The following is a 23,318-nucleotide window of genomic DNA, read 5'->3' on the forward strand; positions in this document are numbered from 1 at the left end:
GTCCCCCCGCCCTATTTCTATGTCTACATCGTCCTTCTCCATAGTGAAAACAGATGCAAAAAATTCATTTAGAACCCCTCCTACATCTTCCGGCTCCACACACAGATTGCCACTTTTGTCCCTAATGGGCCCTATTTTTTCCCTAGTTATCCTCTTACCCTTAATATACTTATAAAACATCTTCGGATTTTCCTTTATTTTGCTTGCCAGTGTTATTTCATGGCCCCTCCTTGATCTCCTAATTTCTTTTTTAAGTATCCCCCTGCACTTTTTGTACTCCTCTAGGGCTTCCTCCGTCTTTAGCCTTTTGTATCTACCAAAAGCCCTCCTTTTTTTCCTAATCCATTCTCGTATATCCCCTGACATCCAAGGTTCCCTGTGGTTTTTGGAACCACCCTTGACCTTTACGGGAACATGTTGCCATTGTATGATCTCAATCTCCCTTCTGAAAGCCTCCCATTGCTCCGATGCGGATTTTCCTACAAGTAGCTGATCCCAGTCCATTTTGGCCAGATCCTGCCTTATCCTATTAAAATCGGCCTTCCCCCAATTTAGAACCTTTATTTCCGGCCCATCCCTGTCCTTTTCCATGGCCACCTTAAATCTTACCATATTATGGTCACTATCACCAAAGTGCTCACCTACTAGCACTTTTTCCACTTGGCCGGCCGCATTCCCTAGAATTAGGTCCAGTACCGCCCCCTCTCTTGTAGGACTTTCTACATGCTGGCTCAAAAAGCTCTCCTGGATGCACTTTAAGAATTCTACACCCTCTGAGCCTTTCACACTCTGACTATCCCAGTTAATATTGGGGAAGTTGAAATCCCCCATTATTATTACCCTATTATTTGCACATTTCTCTGAGATTTGCCTACATATCTGTTCCTCTATCTCCCCCTGACTGTTTGGAGGCCTATAGTACACTCCCAGCAAAGTGCTTGCCCCCTTTTTGTTTTTAAGCTCCACCCATATGGCCTCATTAGAGGACCCTGCTAATATATCATCCCTCCTTACTGCAGTAATTGACTCCTTAATTAATATTGCGACACCCCCTCCTCTTATACCTCCCCCTCTGTCTCGCCTGAAGATTCTGTACCCCGGAATATTGAGCTGCCAGTCTTGCCCTTCCCTCAACCATGTCTCCGTGATAGCAACAATATCATACTCCCATGTGTTTATCAACACCTTCAGTTCATCCACCTTATTCGCAAGACTCCTTGCATTAAAATAGATGCCATCCAGCCTTGCCCTTATATATTTGCCCTGTCTACCAAGTTTGCTCCCCTAACTATTGAATCCCCCGCCACTACTGCTTTCCCACTCTTCTTCCTCCCACCCCCGTACAGCTGAGCCACCCGTGGTGCCGCAGACTTGGCTCTGGCTGCACCCCCCAGAGGAACCATCTCCCTCACCAGTACTCAGAACCGAATATTGGTTGGAGAGCGAGATGCACTCAGGGGACTCCTGCACTACCTGCCTGGTCCTCCTCTTCTGTCTGGTGGTCACGTATTCCCTTTCTGCCTGCACACTCTTTATCTGCGGGGTGACCACTTCCTGAAATGTGCTATACATGTAGCTCTCAGCCTCGTGGATGCACCACAGTGACGCCAGCTGCTGCTCAAGCTCCAAAACCCGGAGCTCGAGCTCCTCCAGCTGACGACACTTCCTGCACAAGTGGTTGTCCAGGACATGGGAAGCGTCCTGGAGTCCCCACATTTCACAGGATGTGCATTCCATGGGACTGAACATAAGGAAGTTGCAAGTTTGACTTTTTTTCCCAGCAGCATGTATATACTTATTCTTGTGTTGGGGATACCAATCAGCTTACTTCCCTGGTGGGCTACCAGCCTGCCCAGGATTATCCAACTATTTTACGAGTGAACGGTTTCCCCCATTGAGCACCAGTCTTTAATCATAATGAATTACACAGCCTCTCATTATAACACAACTCTCTAGAGCCAAGTATTTTGCTTACTTCAATAAAATGTGTGTTACAGTCAATGTCCCATAACATAACATGCAATGTACCGTGAAACATAGAAACATAGGAGATAGGAGCAGGAGTAGGCCATTCGGCCCCTCGAGCCCGCTCTGCCATTTAATGAGATCATGGCTGATCATCCAAATTCAGTACCCTGTCCCCGCTTTAACCCCATATCCTTTGATCCCTTTAGCCTCAAGAAATATATCCAACTCCTTCTTGAATATATTTAATGAATTGGCCTCAACTGCCCTGTGTGGCAGAGAATTCCACAGGTTCACCACTCTCTGGGTGAAGAAATTCCTCCTCATCTCAGTCCTAAATGGCTTACCCCTTATCCTTATACTGTGACCCCTGGTTCTGGACTCCCCCGCCATTGGGAACATCCTTCCTGCATCTAGTCTGTCAAGTCCTGTTAGAATTTTATAAGTTTCAATGAGATCCCCTCTCATTCTTCTAAACTCTAGCGAATATAAGCCTAATCGACCCAATCTCTCCTCATACTTCATTCCTGCCATCCCAGGTATCAGTCTGGTGGATCTTCGCTGCACTCTCTCCATGGCAAGAACATCCTTCCTCAGATAAGGCGACCAAAACTGCACACAATACTCAAGGTGTGGTCTCGCCAAGGCCCTGTACAACTGCAGCAAGACATCCTTGCTCCTGTACTCGAATCCTCTCGCTATGAAAGCCAACATACCATTTGCCTTCTTAACCACCTGCTGCACCTGCATGCTTACCTTCAGCGACTGGTGCACAAGGACACCCAGGTCTCGTTGCACTTCCCCTTTTCCCAATCTATTGCCGTTCAGATAATAATCTGTCTTCCTGTTTTTGCCACCAAAGTGAATAATCTCGCACTTATCCACATTATACTGCATTTGCCCAATCACCCAACCTGTCCAAAGAATGAACAAGTCTGAAGAATGAATGTTGGGCATGGTTACATTATAATTACTTTAACAAGTGAATTTCTCTTTTCAGTCTGTAACCGAGTTTCAAAACCAACGTGTAGATGAAGTTCTGGAGTTGGTGAAGGCCCAGCAGCAACAGATCAACGAGCAGAACCAACAGATTAAACTGCTGGTGAACAAGGTCTGTGCCCCACCCTTCCTCTGACTTACAGTTTCAGGGCACTCTTGTGCCCTTGATGGCCAATTGCCGAGAGTACTATGCTTAGTACAACAGATAATTCTCAGAAGGAACATTTCATAAAATCATAATTGTAAAAATTTGTGGCAGGGAAAAGGGAGAGAAACTTGAGATGCTGTTTACAGCACGCTCACATATTTTCAGTATAATTTGAGCAATAAATTCCAAGCTTATGTTATTAGCATATTTCCAGTCATGCAGTTCATGGTTATGAATTATTTCAGGACTATAACTCACACTTGTGTAAGCTTTCAGCAATAACTTTGCTGTGCTTTGAGCTCACAAAAGTGCTGAATCTGGTTACATTTGAACTTGTAGCAAAAACAATTTGTGTTACACTTCATGGCACAAAAAATCATTTTGTCACGACACAAACATTTTACTCAGTCTCCTGTTCTCCTATTTACCATGGTATATTACTTTGCAGCGTACTGTCTTCACAAAAAAAATTGGTAAACCATTTTGTGCTTGGGAAGGAATAGAGCCTTTTGTCATTTTGATTCTGAAAACTTCATGGGCAAGTGCACAATGGTATATTTTGATGCAACTTATGTTATTGCACTATATATTTTCGAAGAGCTTGCATTTTTATTGTCAATCACATAAGGGAGTATTCCAGAATGCTTTACAATGATGAAAGAGGGACACAGGTAGATAAGGTATAGAGTAGGAAAATACCAGGAAAGAAGTTATGGTGGGGCAAGAAAACTGAATGCACAGTTGGCGAGAGGCTTTTAAAGGAAAGCAAAGAAGTAGCAGGGAGAAGTGGTTTGAGGGAAGGATTCCAATAAGCAGGAACATAGTGATTGGCCTTGGAAGGTGGAGGGGAAGGCTTGAAGAATGAGCAGTAAGACCGAGCCAAAGGAGCGGACTGGGACATACAGCTAGGGAACATCACGAAGATAGAGTGGACAAAGATCAAAACAAACAAAAAAGGGCTTACCAAACACCTATTTATGGAGGCAATGTCCTTTAAAGTGATAACAAAATGCGAGCTAAGTTTTTGAACAGCAACGTCCATTCCGTGTATAATACTTTACAGGCACGAATATTCTTGAGGATAGATTTGAGAAGAAAATTCAACCCTAACGACATTAGTTTGGAGGTTGGCTATTATTTTTACTTTGTTCAATAAAGAATCTTAAAAAGACAGCATACATTTAAATGTTCACTACCTTTTACTGGAGAGAAGGAGAGCATTATGTCAACTGGGCACCTGAAATAAGTATTCATGGCATGTTTTCCAGTTATGTTAATGATGAAATAATTTTTCAATGAATTCTGATCGAAGCACGTCAAATCAATGAAATGTCATACTTATAAACACATTGGGTAGATGTGTGTCAAGGTCAAATTACTGAGCATACAGGACCTCCCATTGTGGAGAATGGTATAAATGTCCAAGTCACAACGTCATCACGTTAAACCATTGCTGTTGGCTCAAACAATTGATCTCAGTTTTGTGTGCATTCTGGTGTTGGAAATGTCTCCAAATCCAGTTTATAGCAGATAACCGGAATGGATATGCAAAATTCAACTGTACTTAAAAAATGCCACTCTGGGGAAGTGCACTCCACCATAATTCATGTTTGAATGCACTGTGCATTTGCTATGATTATTTCAATCAATTAAATGTAATCAATTCAAACCTATAGGGGGAAAACTTTGGTTGCTTTGCGCTTCCTGTTAGCGTCCAATGGGGCGCAAAGCAACTAGCGCCCGGGCGCGGCGATGTTTGCACCGCTCGCGAAATTGATCAGACATTTTGTGGCGGCGCTAAACACTACTGCCATGATCTCCTGTGCCCGTGGATCACGACGTCAGTCGAGTGTGCAATGCCCCGGTAGCGCCCCCTGCCGCTAGCAACGACAGGTTGAGGGGAGCGTTTTGCATCGGGAAGGGACTGGGGGAGCGCTATTTAAAGGCGACCGCTTCCTGCCTTTTTTTGTCGGCGGCATTTTTGCACCATGCATTCTGAGAGAGAGAGAGACTTCTGGAGAGATTCAACGCTGTGTAATGGAGTTTTGGGTACTGAGCAGCACTTTGCAGGTTCATTTTGATTTGACCTTCCTTGCATCGATTTAGAAGAGACTGTGGGGGCTGCACTCTGAGCTCTTTCCCATGGCCTCTCCATTGTTCTTTCCAGCAGATTTGATGTACAGGTCTCTCCAGGCTGAGATTCAAGGCTGCAATGAGCAGGGTGTGGATGGAAAGCAAGATCGACCCTCCTCTTTAAGAACTGGCCGCGCCAGTGTGTCTATGTTCCATTGCTGACTGACATCACATGAGTTTCACCAGCGTTCTGAGGTAGCGCCTCGCTCCTCGGTGTTAGCGCCTTAAGAGAGGTGTGTAGTGCCTGATTTAGCACTCCAATCACCTCCAGGGGTGATAGAAGCCAAGCTTGCAGTCGGAGGTGATCATTAGTGCCAGGCGCTAAACTTTGCGACTGGCTGATAATTGCGCCCCAAATGGGGCGATACCGAATTTCTCCCCCATAATCTTTACACACTTGCCCAAAAATGCTTTTTCCTAATAACACCAGTTGTGGTAAACAAGTCTTTCCCCCGCCCCACCAAAGTTTCACAAGAAGGCAAGTGGTAAATTGTTTGATAAGACATGCAGTCATTGTAGGATCCAATCCAAATGCTTTTTAAGGATATATTCTATTACATCTTTTTTTCCTGCATGAAGATTTCAAATAGAGGCGTAGAACTCGGAGAACATTTCAACTTCAAGAAGAAAATGAAGGGAAGCAACTGCTCCACTGATCAATGGAATATCCAAAAGGCAGCCTTATCTGACAGTGAGTACATCTTTACAATCTTAATCGACATGAAATTGATGAAACAAGCGCTGTCCCAAATATATTGTGGATAGTTGTTGAAATGGGGTTATGACGTTCAGTTGTGTGTGACAAAGAAAAGTTTAAACAATCATTTTTAATGCCAGCACAATTCATTGGTGCTCCAACATACACCCCAACAACCCCTGACCACAGAAATATCATTGCAGAATGAACATGCTTGGTGAGGAGTGACCCATCATTGAAAAAATGCACAAGAGTCAATCTGTGCCTTTTTTATGTAACTCTACACCAACCTCAGAGTGGCATTGCCAGAAGTCTGGGAGCAAACACAAGTTTTGTCAGAGGAATAGAGTTGGGCATGAAGAAGACCATAATGGAGGGGAGAAAAATACATTTTAAGTGACCAAGAGCAAATGTTCACCTTTTCAAAAATTGCTTTTACTCAGGGATGAAGGTAAAGATGAATTTCAATCAATGTCTGTTTCTCTGAAGCAATGTTCTGAAAGACGGTGACAGTGAATATCACACAACGTAAGAAGAACAAATATGCAGATACGTGGCTCTGATTGTAGCACAGTCTGGGGGAAATGGACAGGTCAAACCTTAGAGTGGTACCGGGGTTGATGCAGAAAGGCTTCTGGAGGTAGAACTCCATAATTGGACGGTAGACCAGAAGAAACACAACACTAGTCAATTCAGTGTATTCTGTCAAAGAATCTGGAATAGGCACTACAACCAGCATCCAGATAACAAGAGGCGAGAAGCCCAGAATTCCTCTTTTTAAAAAAAATGAGGGGATGTTTATTTATCTCCATAATTAACAACCCGCTAAAGAAATTGCACTTGCAGCAATCACATGTCCTAAAGGCGTGGCTTCCCATGATTTTGTTGCTGGTTTGTTACTTAGAGAAAAAGAGGTATTTTATTTTCATAAAACAGGAACTTCAGGCCCTTGAGCTCTCTATTCAGTAACTTGTATACAAGTGCAACCCAGATAGTCTACTGTGAGAAATCTATTACTGGCCAAGATCCAAGTAGGTGAAAAGCACAAGGGAGAATAAGTAGACAGGATGTGGGAATATTAATCCAAACAGGGTCTAAAGGCTCAGAGTAATCCTGTTTCCAAAATACTTTGTTTATTGCATAACATCTGAGACCAAAGCAGACAATACAATTTTCAATGATTCTGCATGATGACAGAGTTTATTTGACAGTACAATATATAAATATTCTATATGGCATAAATGGAACAGTGGCAAAGCATATTTGAACAATAAAATGTGGTACTGTACCACAAAGTGACAGGATAAACTGCTGACTACCCGACTTGGCTTCCTGTCCCCCATGTCATCTGATATTGTTAATGGTTCCCTCACCTCAGGTACTGTCACCCTCTCCATCAAATCTGCCGTCATCACCCCTCTCCTTAAAAAAAGCACCCTTGACCCCTCTGTCCTTGCAAACTACCGCCCCATCTCCAACCTCCCTTTCCTCTCCAAAGTACCTTGAACATGCTGTCGTCTCCCAAATCCGCATCCATCTTTCCCGCAACTCCATGTGTGAATCCCTCCAATCAGGTTTCTGCCCCTGCCACAGTACTGAAACAGCCGTTATCAAAGTCACAAATGGCATCCTATGTGACTGTGGTAAACTATCCCTTCTCATCCTTCTCAACCTGTCTGAAGCCTTTGACATGGTAAACCACAACATCCTCCTCTAACGCCTCTCCTCTGTCATCCAGCTGGGTGGGACTGCAACCGCCTGGTTCCAATCTTATCTATTCAGTCATAGCCAGAGAATCACCTGCAATGTTTTTTCTTCCTGCTCCCGCACCGTTATCTCTGGAGTCCCCCAAGGGTCTATCCTTGGCCCACTAGTATTTCTCATCTACATCATCCAAAAACACGTCAGATTCCACATTAATGCTGATAACACCGAACTTTGCCTCACCACCACCTCTCTGAACGCGTCCACTGTTTCTGATTTGTTAGACTGCTTGTCCAACATTCAGTACTGCTGGATGAGCACAAATTTCCTCTGACTAAATATTGGAAAGAGTCATTGGCCTAGAAATTTGGTGGCGCCCCATTTGGGGCGTCAAGCTCGCCTGGGCGCCGGAATTACCACTCCGGACGGAGCCGCTTGCGCCATCCCGATATTCAGTTTCAGTGCCCCAAACGGAAGCGGGGCGCTGCTCGAGGCGTCCCGCATCCCTCTTGGGGCGCTGCAACTGAATATCGCAGCGCAACGTGCCGCAGCGCCACACACTGCGGCACGGCGCGCTGTGGTACTGCAGGCCTTCCTCCCCTTCTTAGAGGGGAGGGGCCTGCACCAGCGCGATCAGAGATCGCGAGTGCCGGCAAAAGAGCCCGACACAGAGGAGAAGTGCCGGGCTCTTGGGACACAGCCGACACGGGGGGGGGGGGGGGGGGGGGCGGCGGGCTCAGGAGGCTGGGGACGGCAGCGCGAGGAGGTGCTGGCAGGCGGCCAGCAAAAAAAGTGGCCGCCCCGCACCTCCCCTTTAATTAGCGCCACTACCGCCGCAGGTAGGTCCCCCTGAACAGTCGCAAATTGCGACCGGCGTTACCGTGGGGGGCGCGACCAAATATCGCGATCGAGGCGGTAGCGGGGCGCTGCGCACACCTATGACGTCATCGGTGGTGGCGCAGCGCTACCGGCTAATGCCGCCATTAGCGCCCCGCTAAATTTCGCGGGAGGCATGGCCAGTGGCGCTAAAACCACTAAGTGCCCTCTTTGGGCGCTAACTGGTGGCGCAGCCCACCGAATTTCTAGGCCATAGAGTCATAATGGCACAGAAGGAGGCCATTTGGCCCATCGAGTCCTTGCCGGCTCTCTGTAGAGCAATCCAGTCAGTCCCATTCCCCCGCTCTATCCCCGTAGCCCTGTAAGTTTATTTCCCTCAATTGCCTATCCAGCCTCCCCTTTGTCGGCAGCAAGTTCCAGGTCCTCACCACTCACTGCGTAAAAAAGTTTTTTCTCATATCCCCCTGTATCTCTTGCCCAAAATCTTAAATCTTTGTCCCCTAGTCCTTGTACCATCAACTAGTGGGAACAGCCTTTCCACGTCTAGCCTATCCAAACCCGTCACAATCTTGTACACCTCTATCAAATCACCCCTCAACCGCCTTTGCTCTAATGAAAACAAATCCAGCTTCTCCAGCCTGTCCTTGTAGCTAAGATCCCCCATCCCCAGAACCATTGTGGTAAATCCCCTCTGCACCCTCTCAAGGGCCTTCACATCCTTCCTAAAGTGTGGTGACCAGAACTGGACGCAATACTCCAGTTGTGGCCTAACCAGCCCAAGATCCCATATGCTTTGTTAACCACTCTCTTATTATGTCCTGCCACCTTCACGGACTTATGCATATTAACTCCCAGGTCCCTTTGTTCCTGCACACTCTTTAAAACTGTGCCATTAAGTGTATATTGCCTCTCCCTGTTCCTTCTGCCAAAATGCATCACCTCACACTTCTCTGTATTAAATTCCATCTGCCACTTGTCTGCCCATTCTGCTAGCCTTTCTATGTCCTATTGCAGAGTGAGAGGTGATCTCATTGAAACATACGAGATTCTGAAGGGGATTGACAGGGTAGATGCTGAGAGCTTGTTTCCCCTGGCTGGAGTGTCTAGAACTAGGGGGCATAGTCTCAGGATAAGGGGTAGGCCATTTAAAACTCAGATGAGGAAGAATTTCTTCACTCAGAGAGTTGTGAATCTTTGGAATTCTCTGCCACAGAGGGCCGTGGATGCTGAGTCTTTGAGTATATTCAAGGATGAGATAGATAGATTTTTGGACTCTAGGGGAATCAAGGGATATGGAGATCAGGCGGTAAAGTGGAGTTGAGGTTGATGATCAGCCATGATCTTATTGAATGGCGGAGCAGGCTCGAGGGACCGTAGGGCCTACTCCTGCTCTTACTTCTTATGTCCTGTTGCAGTTGATTGGTATCATCATCATTGTTTGCCACACCCCCACGTTTGGTGTCATCGGTAAATTTAGAAATTCTACTCTGTATTCCAATATCCAGGTCATTTATATATTTCTTCATTCTTCACCACAAACTCTATTCCCTAGCCACCGACTCCATCGCTCTCCCTGGCCACTGTCTGAGGCTGAACTGGGCCATTCACAACCTAGGTCTCGTATTTGAGCCTGAGGTGAGCTTCTGATCACATATCCGCTCCATCACCAAGACTGCCTACTTCCACCTCCGTAACATCACCCGACTTCGCCCTTGCCTCAGCTCATCTGCTGCTGAAACCCTCAGCCAACCTCTAGACTTGACTATTCCACTGCTCTCCTGTCCGGTCTCCCATTTTCCACCCTCCATAAACTTGAGCTCATCCAAAACTCTGCTGCCCATAGCCGATCTCCCGGTCTGAAGGAATGAGATTCCATAATTGTAAAATTACATTTTCAGGGCCAGAGAGGTTGTTTGCTAGTAATTGTCACTTAGCATGCCGTTACTCCTGAATGCACCAACTTTAACTTTATCTGGCATTTTTAGTGGGAAACTAGTGGGCAACTATCCCAACTTCACGCCGTTGCATTAATTCCAGTGCCAAATCTATCAGCGAGGACTGTTACAGCACACCTTGTGGCAGAGCGGAGTATCTCTGGCAGCACCTTCTGGATTTCGGCATTTAACTGCGCATGTGCGGACAGCAGAAGTTGCTGTCCGATTTACTCCGTTATAACAGTGAGCGCTGTTAGCCTCACTGTTATTCCTATCGCAAAATATGGGCCAATATCATAGAATCATACAGCACAGAAGGAGGCCATTCGGCCCATCGAGTTTGCGCCATCTCTTTCGAAGAGCAATCCAATTCGTCCCACTCCCTCCGCTCTTTCCCCATATCTGCAATTTTTTCTCCTATTTATCCAATTCCCCTTTGAAGGCAACTATTGAATCTGTATCCATTACCCGATCAGGCAGTGAAACCCAAACCCTAACCACTCGTTATGTAAAAAAGTTTATCCTCATGTCGCCACTGGTTCTTTTGCCAATCGCCTTAAATCTGTACCCTCTCGTTATCGACCCATCAGCCATTGGAAACAATTTCTCTTTATTTACTCTATCTAAGTCCTTCATGATTTTGAACACCTCTATCAAATCTCCTCTTAGCCTTCTCTGCTCCAAGGAGAACAACCCCAGCTTCTCTAGTCTATCCACACAACTGTATTCCCTCATCCCTGGAACCATTCTATTAAATCTCTTCTGTTTGGTCATCTACCCTAATTTCTCCTTATGTGGCTCGGTGTCAAATTTTTGTCTTATAATACTCCTGTGAAGCACCTTGGGATGTTTTACTACGTTAAAGGCGCTATATAAATACAAGTTCTTGTTGTTGTTATATTTGAACAGTTCCAAACAATTGGGAAATAGTTTAACCTGGACAGATTACCTTTGGTACTGATGATTTTGAAAGTCCATATACAGAACATCAACTGCACTGCCCTCATCCACCCTTTCTGTTACCTCATCAAAAAACTCAATCAAGTTAGTCAAACACGATTTGCCCTTAACAAACCCATGGTGGTTCTCCTTTATTAGTCCATGCTTTTCCATTCTACCTGTCTTTTCAAAACGCCAAATACCCTGGAATATTAAGTTCCCAACCTCAGTCACCTTGCAACCACATCTCTGGAATGGTTATTAGATCAAACCCATTTATCTCTATTTGTGCCACTAATTCGTCTATCTTGTTACGAATGCTTTGTGCATTCAGATAAAGAGCCTTTAATTTTAACTTTTTACCCTTATTCCATGCTTTCACCTTATTCACTGTTGCACTATTACCATTAAACTCTCTGTCCACTCAGCTTATCTTTACCCAAATTACTACACTGCTCCATTGCCTTGACTTTTCTCTTTAGACTAAATTTCCTCTCACCTGACCCCTCCCTATTTAGTTTAAAGACCTATTCACAGCCCTAGTTATTCGATTCGCCAGGACATTGGTTTCAGCCCAGTTTAAGTGGAGCCCATCCCAACGGAACAGCTCCCTCTTTCCCCAGTACTGGCGCCAGTGCCCCATGAATCGAAACCCCTTCCTCCCACATCACTCTTGGTGAGCCATGCATTTAACTCTCTGATCTGCTTGTCCCTATGCCAATATGCATGTGGCTCAGGTCACAATCCAGAGATTATTACCTTTCAGGTTATGTGTTTTAATTTGGATCCTAGCTCCTCAAACCCTCTCAGCAGAACCTCATTCCTAGCTCTACTTATGTCGTTGGTTCCGACGTGGACCATGACAACTGGATCCTCCCCCTCCCCCACTCCAATTTCTTCTCCAGCCGCATTTGTAACGTTCGCAGAGATTTCACATCATTGGAATCATTTGATTGTTTTGCAGTCTTTTAATGCAGCCTGGGAGATCAATTATCATCTACATCATTTAATGAACGTGTAAAATATTAAAATACATACAATTATTTCTCTCCAAGTTCGGAGCAACAGTTTCAACATTGTGGACATAATGTAATGTAGTCACCTACAACTATATAACGGATGGCACATAATCATGTTGTTTCTGTGAGAGAAATTCTGAACGAAGCAGCTTGATGATGCATATAAGACACACATTGATGCTTCTCTGTGGTTTCGGGTGTGATTGTTGCAGTAATTTGATGTATTTTGGCACAGATGTAACACAGCAACATGTCTCGCTGGTGTCAGCCAGTGGCTCAGTGGGTAGCACTCCTGCCTCTGAGTCAGAAAGTTGTGGGTACAAGTCCCACTTCAGAGACTTGAGCACAAAAATCTAGGCTGACACTCCAGTGCAGTACTGAGGGAGTGCTGCACTGTCAGAGGTGCCACCTTTTAGATGAGATGTTAAACCGAGGCCCCGTCTGCTCTCTCAGGTGGACGTAAAAGATCCCATGGCACTATTTCAAAGAAAAGCAGGGGAGTTATCCCCAGTGTCCTGGCCAACATTTATCCCTCAATCAACATCACTAAAAACAGATTATCTGGTCATTATCACATTGCTGTTTGTGGGAGCTTGCTGTGTGCAAATTGGCTGCCACGCTTCCCACATTACAACAGTGACTACACTGCAAGAAATACTTCATTGGCTGTAAAGTGCTTTGGGACGTCCGGTGGTCGTGAAAGGTGCTATTTAAATGCAAGTCTTTCTTTCTTTCACTGCCATTTCAAAGCTGTCACATTGATACTGCTCCACCTCCTCTTTTAGTGGCACATTGTAAATTTAACTCCAATCTTTATCCCTCCTTACACCTTGTAACTTACAACAAATTCAGATACATTGCAAAATATGGAAGCTTATTGAGAAACAAATCCAACCTTGCAAAGCAGTTATCCTCTTGTCCTAGTATAAACATCTAAAAAATCCAGCACATTTTAAAGTGTCAAAAATTAAAAAAAATAAGAAAGCTAGTAATTTCATGTCTTTTTCTACTGGGGAGCAGCTGAGGATTTATAAGCAGCTGCCGACTTGCAGGGAAACAACAATCCTTTAATTCATTTAAGAATATGCTTAACCTCTAATTGTCCGCAGCAATTAGAATCTATGATCTTAAAAGGGCAGGCCAGGTTACACACTACTCCAGTTTAGCAGTATAATAATACATTGTGCATAACACAGTATAATGCTGCTGTCTCTATCTGAGTTATCATGGTACCCGAATTATCATGGCCAACTCAATGGAACATCTACTAATAGAACAATATAATGGCTAAGCTTATCTAAAATAAAAGGTTGATTGGATGAAGAAACCATATGGAAAGAAGATCTCATAGCATTTTGATCACTATTGTACCTTGAACATACTTAACATTGAATTGATCTGAAGTGATGTAAAAATACCTAAGTACCCACAACCCAAAAAATGGCTGTTAGGATGACAGAGCCAAAAGCACATGAAATGGAAAGCATTTCAGAAGGATTAAAAGGATTAACTGAAAGGTTAAAGAGATGTTGCAGAATAAGGCTCTTCAATAGCCGTATTGTCGACCACTCTCGTGGGAAACATTCCTCGGTAGTTAATTAAAAGAAAATGAAATGCATGAATATTTTGAGAAAATTAGAAATATAGGCATAGAAATTGCATGTTTTACTGCTGGCCGTTAAGGCCCGTTTTGGTGAAAAAAAGAACGGTTGCCTCACTTCCGTCTGCGTCGGCAGCACTGTCGTTGCCTGCACTCGTAGCATGTATTTTAATTAGCAGGAGCTGCATGCTCATCCATTTTGGAGCTCGCCACTACTCTTACCGCCCTCTCCAAAGCACGCCCGTGTGTGCAGCTGTTGACAGCGTGTAGAGCCAGGAGAAAGCGGCGGTGAGCTATAACCCGTACAGTGAACAACTGCTGAAATAACTGGTAACTATGGAGAGCTCAGACTATGTAATTGGAGTGAAAACTGCTTCAAATCTCCCCACTAGTCAGTTAAACGTTATAGGAGGTAAATACTTTTAAAATAAACTATACTATATTGAACTACCGTTGTAAGAATCTCAGGAAAAGCTCAAAGCTGCATTTCTTTAAATTTTATAAATTGGGTTTTCTAGTTTAGGAACTGATAAAATAAGATGCCAAGTTTGGAAGTCTGTTTTTAAAAGGCTTGATACCATATTCTCACCAAGAGTTCTTCAAAAGTCTGCTGTTGTTAAAAATTTAATTGAACTCGCTTCTGCACCATTTACACCAGTAAACTCCTGACTAAAAGGTTTATGTTTCCCTTTTAAAAAAAATGTATTTCCATCGATGTATCATGCAACGGTTTAAGGACATCTGTGCCACAGTCTTTATGTGGTGTTTCCAGTCACAGTCCCTCCAGATCGGAGCCTGTGCTTTAAGAGCCCCTCACCAGGGAGTTAATGCCCTATATGATCTGCAGGTTAGTGCACTGTCGCTACTAGCTGCATCCCCATCCCCTCCCCCTCCAGCACTATGGTGCAGCACAAACCTCCACACAGCAAACATCTGGGTGAAACTTCTGTGGGCCTACAGCAGCCAGGGAAGGTGGGAGCACCGGGCAGTCTAGCACCCATTTGTGGACCCCACAGAAGACTCAGACAAATGTCTGCGAAAGTAAGAGGGGAGTCGTGGACAAACAAATACCTTGTGATGTGCCACAATGCACAATGCCACAACCCTACAAGAGCCATCAGTGGACTCGATAGCAAAACCCAAGAGTCATCACCGAATGATCCGAAAGAGCACATTGCCCGAGAACGCCGCGCCCATCCTTCAGACGTGACCTTCGGCCTCCTGCTGAGGTTAGTGTTATGTCCGTGTGTAATCAGACACAGACTGCGGAGAACGGTACAAACGGTGTTTACTCAACGTGGCTCAGACTGCAACTGAACTGTACAGATTACTACTCAACGTTATATACAGGTGTGGTCACTGCCGGTACTACAGTATACATGAGCTGTAAAACGTAGTTCTCCCCCTTAAAAGGTACATACATTACAATTCCTCCCCTTTTAGATTAACAGTACCATAACATTCATTTAACAATTAAATATCAAACTAATTACAATTAACACTTTTAACATGCAACATTAGCTGAAAATAGTCTATTTATAAATTCAGTCTTTGGGGAGGCTTCCTGGTCCTTTCTGGATAGCGCCTTTCCCAAGTGTCTTGCTCTTGGTGCGGAGGCGATTCTGGCCCCCTGTCGTCAGTTGGTTCATCAGCTTCCGATGCTACTGTTTCTGGGGTAGATGCTACCTGTACGTCGGGTTCATCACCAGGTACGTATGGGCGAGGCATGGGGTTGACTCGTTCCTGTGACTCTAGGATCTGGTCAGCATGGCGTCTCACGATGCCCTCCCCAATGTCTACTGTGTACATTAGTGGGCCCTGCCGTGTGCATATCGTTCCTGGCTGCCATTTTTCTGTTTGGTAGTCGCGGGCCAAGACTGGTTGCCCTACATTGAAGCTCCTTGTTGGCTTCTCATGGATGTGCTGGAATTGCTTACTCTCAACATCTCTGTACGTTTGGTCTGAGCAAATCCAGGCGAGATCTTAACCTTCGGTTAAAGAACATCATGGCTGGGGCCTGGTTGGTGACTGCATGTGTCGCATTCCGGTAGGCGAACAGGAAATTGTCCACCTTGTGCTGCAGCGGAATGTTGTCATTGTACATGATACGCTTATCAATTACTTCATAAAAGGTGATGAGTCGAAGAAGAGATGATGAGTCGAAAGAAGAGATGAATAAGGCTTTTATTAGCTAAGAAGAGACCATGCTTCTTCGTGAGTGACTGAACAAGTCTGAACGAAACCCACACAGTGGTGGGTGGAGTCAGCTGAGGCATGCCTCCATACACAGCGCCACCCAGAGGTGGCAATATACAATACAGTGGTTTACCACATTCACCCCTTGTTTAATGTGAAGTCCGGCGGGGTGAAGGGTACTACAAGTTAAGTCTATCAGGAGGCCTTGTCTGACGTCCTGATCGTCGTGGTGGCGGCGGTGGTGTTGCAGCATCCGACGTCGGGTCTGGTGTCTGGGTGGTTGGCGAAGATTCCTGGGGCTTTGGCATGCCGTCTGCAGGGGTTGGGTTGGGAGGGGTGGTGGGGGATAACAGTGGTAAGGGGGATAACGGTGGTAAGGGGGATAACGGTGGTAATTCAGGGGTACCCGAGGGTGCGAGATCTCGTATGGAGACCGTGTCCTCCCGCCCGTCTGGGTATGTCACCCAGGCATACTGGGGGTTGGCGTGTAGGAGGTGCACCCGCTCGACCAGGGGGTCCGTTTTATGCGTCCTCACGTGCCTCCGCAGTAGGACGGGCCCAGGAGAAGTCAACCATGCCGGTAGCGAGGTTCCCGATGTAGACTTCCGGGGGAAAACGAACATTTTCTCATGAGGGGTCGCATTAGTGGCAGTACAAAGCAGTGACCGAATGGAGTGAAGCGCTGCAGGGAGGACCTCCTGCCAGCGGGAGGTCGGAAGGCCCTTAGATTTTAGTGCTAAGAGGACTGCCTTCCAAACCGTCGCGTTCTCCCTTTCCACCTGGCCGTTCCCCCGGGGGTTGTAACTGGTGGTCCTGCTCGTGGCGATACCTCGTTAGCAGGTACTGCCGAAGTTCGTCGCTCATGAACGATGAGCCCCTGTCGCTATGTATATAGCTGGGGAACCCGAACAGAGCGAAGATGTCATTCAGACACTTGATGACCGTGGTACTGGTCATGTCTGGGCAAGGGATGGCAAAGGGGAAACGGGAGTACTCATCAACTATGTTGAGGAAGTACACATTGCGGTCAGCGGAGGGGAGGGGCCCTTTAAAATCGACGCTCAGGCGTTCGAAGGGGCGGGTGGCCTTGATCAGGCTTGCTCTGTCCGGCCTATAGAAGTGCGGTTTGCACTCGGCGCAGATTTGGCAGCTCTTGGTCATGGTCCTGACCTCCTCGATGGAGTAGGGCAGGTTACGGGATTTGATAAAATGGAAAAACCTGGTGACCCCCGGGTGGCAGAGGTCATTGTGGAGGGACTGCAGCCTATCACTCTGCGCGTTGGCGCATGTACCACGTGATAGGGCATCTGGGGGCTCATTGAGTTTCCCTGGCCGATACAAGATATCATAATTGTAGGTGGAGAGTTCGATTCTCCACCTCAAGATCTTGTCGTTCTTGATTTTACCCCTCTGCTTATTATTAAACATAAAAGCTACTGAACGTTGGTCAGTGAGCAGGGTAAATCGTTTCCCGGCCAGGTAATGCCTCCAGTGACGCACCGCTTCTACAATAGCCTGGGCCTCCTTTCCGACGGAGGAGTGTCTCGTCTCGGGGCCCTGGAGGGTCCTTGAGAAAAAGGCCACGGGTCTGCCCGCCTGGTTAAGGGTCGCGGCTAGGGCGAAGTCGGAGGCATCGCTCTCCACTTGGAAGGGGATGGACTCATCCACCGCGTGCATTGCGGCCTTCGTGATATCATTCTTGATAAGAGTGAAGGCTGCACATGCCTCTGGTGTCAGGGGGAAGGAGGTGGCTTTGATGAGGGGCCTGGCTTTGTCTGCATAGAGGGGCACCCACTGGGCGTAGTAGGAGAAAAACCCCAGGCATCTCTTCAGTGCTTTTTGGCAGTGGGGAAGGGGTAGCTCCATTAGGGGGCGCATTCTGTCGGGGTCGGGCCCGATGACTCCGTTCTCCACCACGCAGCCGAGGATGGCCAGGCGCTTGGTGTGAAACATACATTTTTCCTTATTGTACGTTAGGTTCAGCCGTTGGGCCGTACGGAGGAAATTTGCTAGATTAACGTCGTGGTCCTGCTGGTCGTGGCCGCAGATGGTGACGTTATCCAAATAGGGGAAGGTTGCCCGCAGCGCGTTCTGGTCAACCATTCGGTCCATCTCCCTTTGGAAGACCGAAACCCCGTTGGTGACGCCGAAGGGGACCCTAAGGAAGTGGTAGAGGCGGCCGTTTGCCTCGAAGGCAGTATACTGGCGGTCCTCATGGCGGATGGGCAGCTGGTGGTACGCTGACTTAAGGTCGATGGTGGAGAATACTTTGTATTGCGCAATCTGATTGACCATATCAGATATGCGAGGGAGGGGGTACGCGTCCAGCTGGGTGTACCGGTTTATGGTTTGGCTGTAGTCGATTACCATGCGGCGTTTTGCAGTGGTTTTAACGACTACAACCTGGGCTCGCCAGGGGCTAGTGCTACCTTCGATAATGCCCTCCTTCAAGAGCCGCTCCACCTCAGAGCTGATAAAAGCTCTGTCCCCGGCACTGTACCGCCTGCTTTTGGTAGCGATGGGTTTACAGTCGCGGGTGAGGTTAGCGAACAGGGGAGGGGGGGGGACTTTTAATGTGGAAAGGCTGCAGGTGGTTTGCAGCGGGCGATTTAAAAGTTGTTGGTTGCAGACTGTGAGTGGGGGGAGGGGTCCACCGTATGCTAGTGTGACACTCTTAAGGTGGCACTGAAAATCCAACCCTAGCAGGACGGCAGCGCAAAGACGGGGCAGGACTAGCAGTTTAAATTTTTGATATTCAGTGCCCCCTACTGACAGGGTCACCACACAGTAGCCGCTGATGTCCATTGACTGGGACTTGGACGCCATAGAAATGCGATGGTGCGTTGGCAGAATCGTGAGGGAGTGGCTACGTACCGTGTCGGGGTGGACGAAACTCTCTGTGCTCCCGCTGTCGATCAGGCAACTGGTGGCACGGCCGTTTACCGCGATATCCATCATGGAGCTGGATAGATGGTGAGGGTGGCCTTGATCCAGCGTCACGGAGGCCAGTATGTGGCTTAGTGAGTCACTATAGTCATCCGCCGAGACGGTGGTCGGTTCCGGTGACGAAATGGCGGTTGAGTGCGTTGGATACGATGGCGGCGGATGCCATGCGGCCGGGGGTACACAAAATGGCGGATAAGATGGCTGCTCCCACGGCCCGCACGCTGCGCTGCTGGCTGGCTTCCCCTTGCAGGCGTTAGCGTAATGGCCTTTCTTCCCGCAGCCCGAGCAGGTAGCTGTCTTAGCTGGGCAGTGCGCTCTGGGATGTTTTAACTGGCCACAGAAATAGCATTTTTGGGCCTGGTTACTGGGCATCGAAGCAGTTCTTACCGGAGGCTGCTGTCTCGGTTGGGTCGCTGCAGCGGTTGGTGCCGGGGGCAGCGGTCCCGTGTCCCACGGTTTCGATTGCCATGTCTCGGCGCCGTTACGGGGGTATGCCTCGAGGTTTCGGTGGGCCTCCTCTAACGAGAGCGCAAGGGCAATGGCCGTCTTCAGGTCGGGTTCCTTGCTTTCTAGCAGTCTCTGCCGGGTGTGGTCTGACTGGAGGCCCCTGACGAAGGCATCACAGGCGAGTCCCTGCGCGTGCTCCACAGCCGTTACCGCTTTACAATCGCAGTCTCTGCAGAGTGCCAGTAGCGCCCGTGCAAATGCCCCTACCGATTCTCCCGGTTGCTGCCTGCGGGATCCCAAGAGGTGTCGGGCGTAAATTGTGTTCACTGGGCGCGTATATTGCCCTTTTAGTAGCTCGAGGGCCGCCACGTACGTATTAGAGTCCCGGATTAGCATATATACTTGATGGCTCACCTGGGCGGTCAAAATTTTCAGTTTGTGATCCTCCTCTGTAACCTGTGAGATTGCGAGGAAGGATTCAAAGCAGCTCAGCCAGTGTTCAAACTTGGCTGATGCACCCACATCTTGAGGGTCGAGGTCCAGGCGTGGTGGTCTGAGGGCTCTCAGCAATGTCTGCTGTATCCGTTGCTGTTGTTGCTCCTCAGGTGTCGCCATTTAACTTTTAGCTAATAAAATTGATACGCTTATCAATTACTTCATAAAAGGTGATGAGTCGAAGAAGAGATGATGAGTCGAAAGAAGAGATGAATAAGGCTTTTATTAGCTAAGAAGAGACCATGCTTCTTCGTGAGTGACTGAACAAGTCTGAACGAAACCCACACAGTGGTGGGTGGAGTCAGCTGAGGCATGCCTCCATACACAGCGCCACCCAGAGGTGGCAATATACAATACAGTGGTTTACCACAGTACATAGCCTTTATTGCCTTCTTAAAGGTTTGTACGAACCTCTCAGCCAATCCATCTGTGGCTGGATGATACGGGGCGGATATGTAATGCCTTACCCCATTCTTTTTCAAGAACCTCCGGAACTCTTCGGACACAAACTGTGGTCCGTTGTCGGAGCAAATCTGTTCTGGCAAGCCATTCCTGGCAAAAATGGTCCGTAGGACTGCAATAGTTTTCTCCGTGGTGGTGGAGGACATTTTGATGACCTCAGGCCATTTCGAGTGCGCATCCACGGCTATTAAAAACATTGAGTCCATGAATGGACCAGCAAAATCAATATGCACCCGTTGCCATGGAGAAGAGGGCCACTCCCATGGGTGTAGAGGGGCCTGTGGTGGTGCATTTTGGACTTTCTGGCATCCTGAGCAGCTCTTGGTCAGGTCCTCGGCATAGTCTTAGAATAAGGGGCTGCTCTTTCAAAACTGAGATGAGGAGGAACTACTTCACTCAGAGGGTGGTAGGTCCATGGAATATGCTGCCCCAAAAAGCTGTAGAAGCTACATCATTACATAAATTTAAAACAGAAATAGACAGTTTCCTAGAAGTAAAGGGAATAAAGCGTTATGGGGAGCGGGCAGGAATTTGGACATGAGTCTAGGTTCGGACCGGTCATGGCCCTGTGGGTAGCGGAGCGGGCCCAGGGGCCATGTAGCCTGATCCTGCTCCTATTTCGTGTGTCTAATTCTGTTAGATTCAGGAGATGGTTCTGTGATAGTAATAGGCGATTAGGATCAGATCAGCCATGATCTTATTGAATGGCGGAGCAGGCTCGAGGGGCCGATTGGCCGACTCCTGCTCCTATTTCTTATGTTCTTATGTTTATCGATTCCCAGCCACCATACATAAGCCCTGGCTAGGCTTTTCATTTTTACCCCTCCCAGATGACCCTCATGAAGCTCATTGAGCACTCTATCCCTTAACTTGGGTGGAATTACCACTCGGGATCCACACATCAAGGTCCCCCGGCACACTGACAGCTGTTCTCTCCTTGTCGAGAATGCTGGCAACAGTGAGTCGCCATGTGCTGGCCATCCCTTCACCGTCAAATCATATACCCGAGACAGTGTCAGGTCATTTCGGGTTTCCTTTTCGATACAAGCGTTAGTTACCGGTAGGTATTCAACTATAGTCAAATGGAATATTTTGACAGGATCCACTGCTGGTGCTTCCTCCGCAGTAGGCAGTGGCAGGCGTGATAGCCCATCAGCATTTCCATGCTGTTTCGTGCCCTTATATTCAATCTCATAGTGGTGCGCCCCTAGAAAAAGTGACCATCTTTGTAGTCGTTGCGCAGTCATCACCGGAACGCCCTTCTTCAGATTAAAAATGGAGACAAGAGGCCGGTGATCAGTCAGCAAGGTGAATTTCTGTCCGTGCAGATAGTGATTGAACTTTTTCACTCCCCACACTAGGCTGAGGGCCTCCCTGTCAATCTGGGCGTAGTTACGCTCGGCTGAGGTTAGTGATCGTGACGCAAAGGCTATTGGTCTCTCTGAGCCGTCCGAGAATTTGTGCGACAGCGCCGCTCCAATGCCGTAGGGTGACGCATCACATGCCAACCGAATTGGTAATGCTGGGTTGTAATGGGCCAATACCTCTTTCGATGTGATTAGTGTTTTGCTCTTCTGGAAAGCTCGTCTACATTTGTCACTCCACTTCCATGGCACCCCAGTTTGCAGTAGGGTGTTCAGTGGGTGTAGTATTGTAGACAAATTTGGCAAGAACTTATGGTAGTAGTTTACCAGCCCGAGGAACGACCTCAGTTGTGACACATTTTCCGGTGTTGGAGCCTTGACTACAGCCTCAATCTTCTCTGGGGACTTATGTAACCCCTCTTTATCGATAACGTGGCCACAATACGAGATCTGTTTTCTAAAAAACTCGCATTTGGGGCGGTTAGCTCGGAGCCCATATTCCTGCAATCTAGTGAGCACCTGCTCCAGGTTGGCAAGGTGATCACTGTCATTTTCGCCCGTGACCAGGATGTCGTCCAAATAACACTGGGTCCCTGGGATCCCTTGCAGGACTTGTTCCATTGCCCTCTGCCAAATAGCTGGAGCTGATGCTACCCCGAATACCAGCCGGTTGTATTGGTAGAGACCTTTATGGGTGTTGATTGTGAGGTATTTTTTTGATGCTTCTTCTACCTCCATTTGCAGATACGCCTGGGCCAGATCAATCTTAGTGAAGCGTTTCCCTCCAGATAGCGAGGCGAAAATATCTTCAATCCGCGGAAGTGGATATTGTACGGTGTGAAGGACCGGTTTCACTGTTACCTTAAAGTCCCCACAGATGCGAACCTTCCTTGGTTCCCCAGGCGTGCTGCTCAACGACTTTTTCATCACAGGGACGATTGGTGTAGCCCACTCGCTCCAGTCTACCTTGGACAGTACACCTGAACGTTCCAGACTCTCCAGCTCTGCTTCGACGGCTGGGCGGATCGCATAAGGTACCGGTCTGACCTTAAAATATTTTGGACTTGCGTTTTCTTCAATTTTAATCGTCGCTGTCATGCCTTTTAGTGTTCCGAGTCCTTGCTGGAACACTTCTTTCGCGTCAGTTAGGATCTTTGACAGTCGCCCAGGTGTGACGTCGTCATCCTTTTTGTCAGCCACAGTCAGTGCCTGTATGGAATGCCAATCCAGTTGTATTTTCCGGATCCATTCACGTCCCAGTAATGGTGGTCCTCCATCTTGCAATACATACAGGTCTAGTTTTGGTGTTTCCTTACCGTTATATATAACGGTCACCCTTATTTTTCCTTTGGGGTAGACTTTTTGCCCCGTGTACATCTTCAAAATAATTTTTGTGTCTCTCCAGGGTATGTGTGAGAATAGCCGCTTGTAGT

General features: G+C 47.3%; 2 protein-coding genes across 4 annotated transcripts in view; one reads left to right on the forward strand and one right to left on the reverse strand.

Moving 5' to 3' along the window:
• Positions 1–23,318, reverse strand: part of dock8 (dedicator of cytokinesis 8) — a 430,422-nt gene that overhangs the window by 147,945 nt on the left and 259,159 nt on the right. The gene's annotated exons all lie outside the window — the stretch shown is intronic.
• LOC147124256 (angiopoietin-related protein 3-like) overlaps positions 1–23,318 on the forward strand; it is a 45,597-nt gene that overhangs the window by 11,739 nt on the left and 10,540 nt on the right. The window contains exons 2-3 of the mRNA XM_085984356.1: positions 2,966–3,076; positions 5,825–5,936. Coding sequence (XP_085840482.1) covers positions 2,966–3,076; positions 5,825–5,936 — 223 coding nt within the window. The remainder of the gene's footprint in view (positions 1–2,965; positions 3,077–5,824; positions 5,937–23,318) is intronic.

Source organism: Somniosus microcephalus, chromosome 1 (assembly GCF_052327205.1).
Source record: "Somniosus microcephalus isolate GS21.2 chromosome 1, FLI_Smic_1.0, whole genome shotgun sequence".
Lineage (NCBI taxonomy): Eukaryota > Metazoa > Chordata > Chondrichthyes > Squaliformes > Somniosidae > Somniosus > Somniosus microcephalus.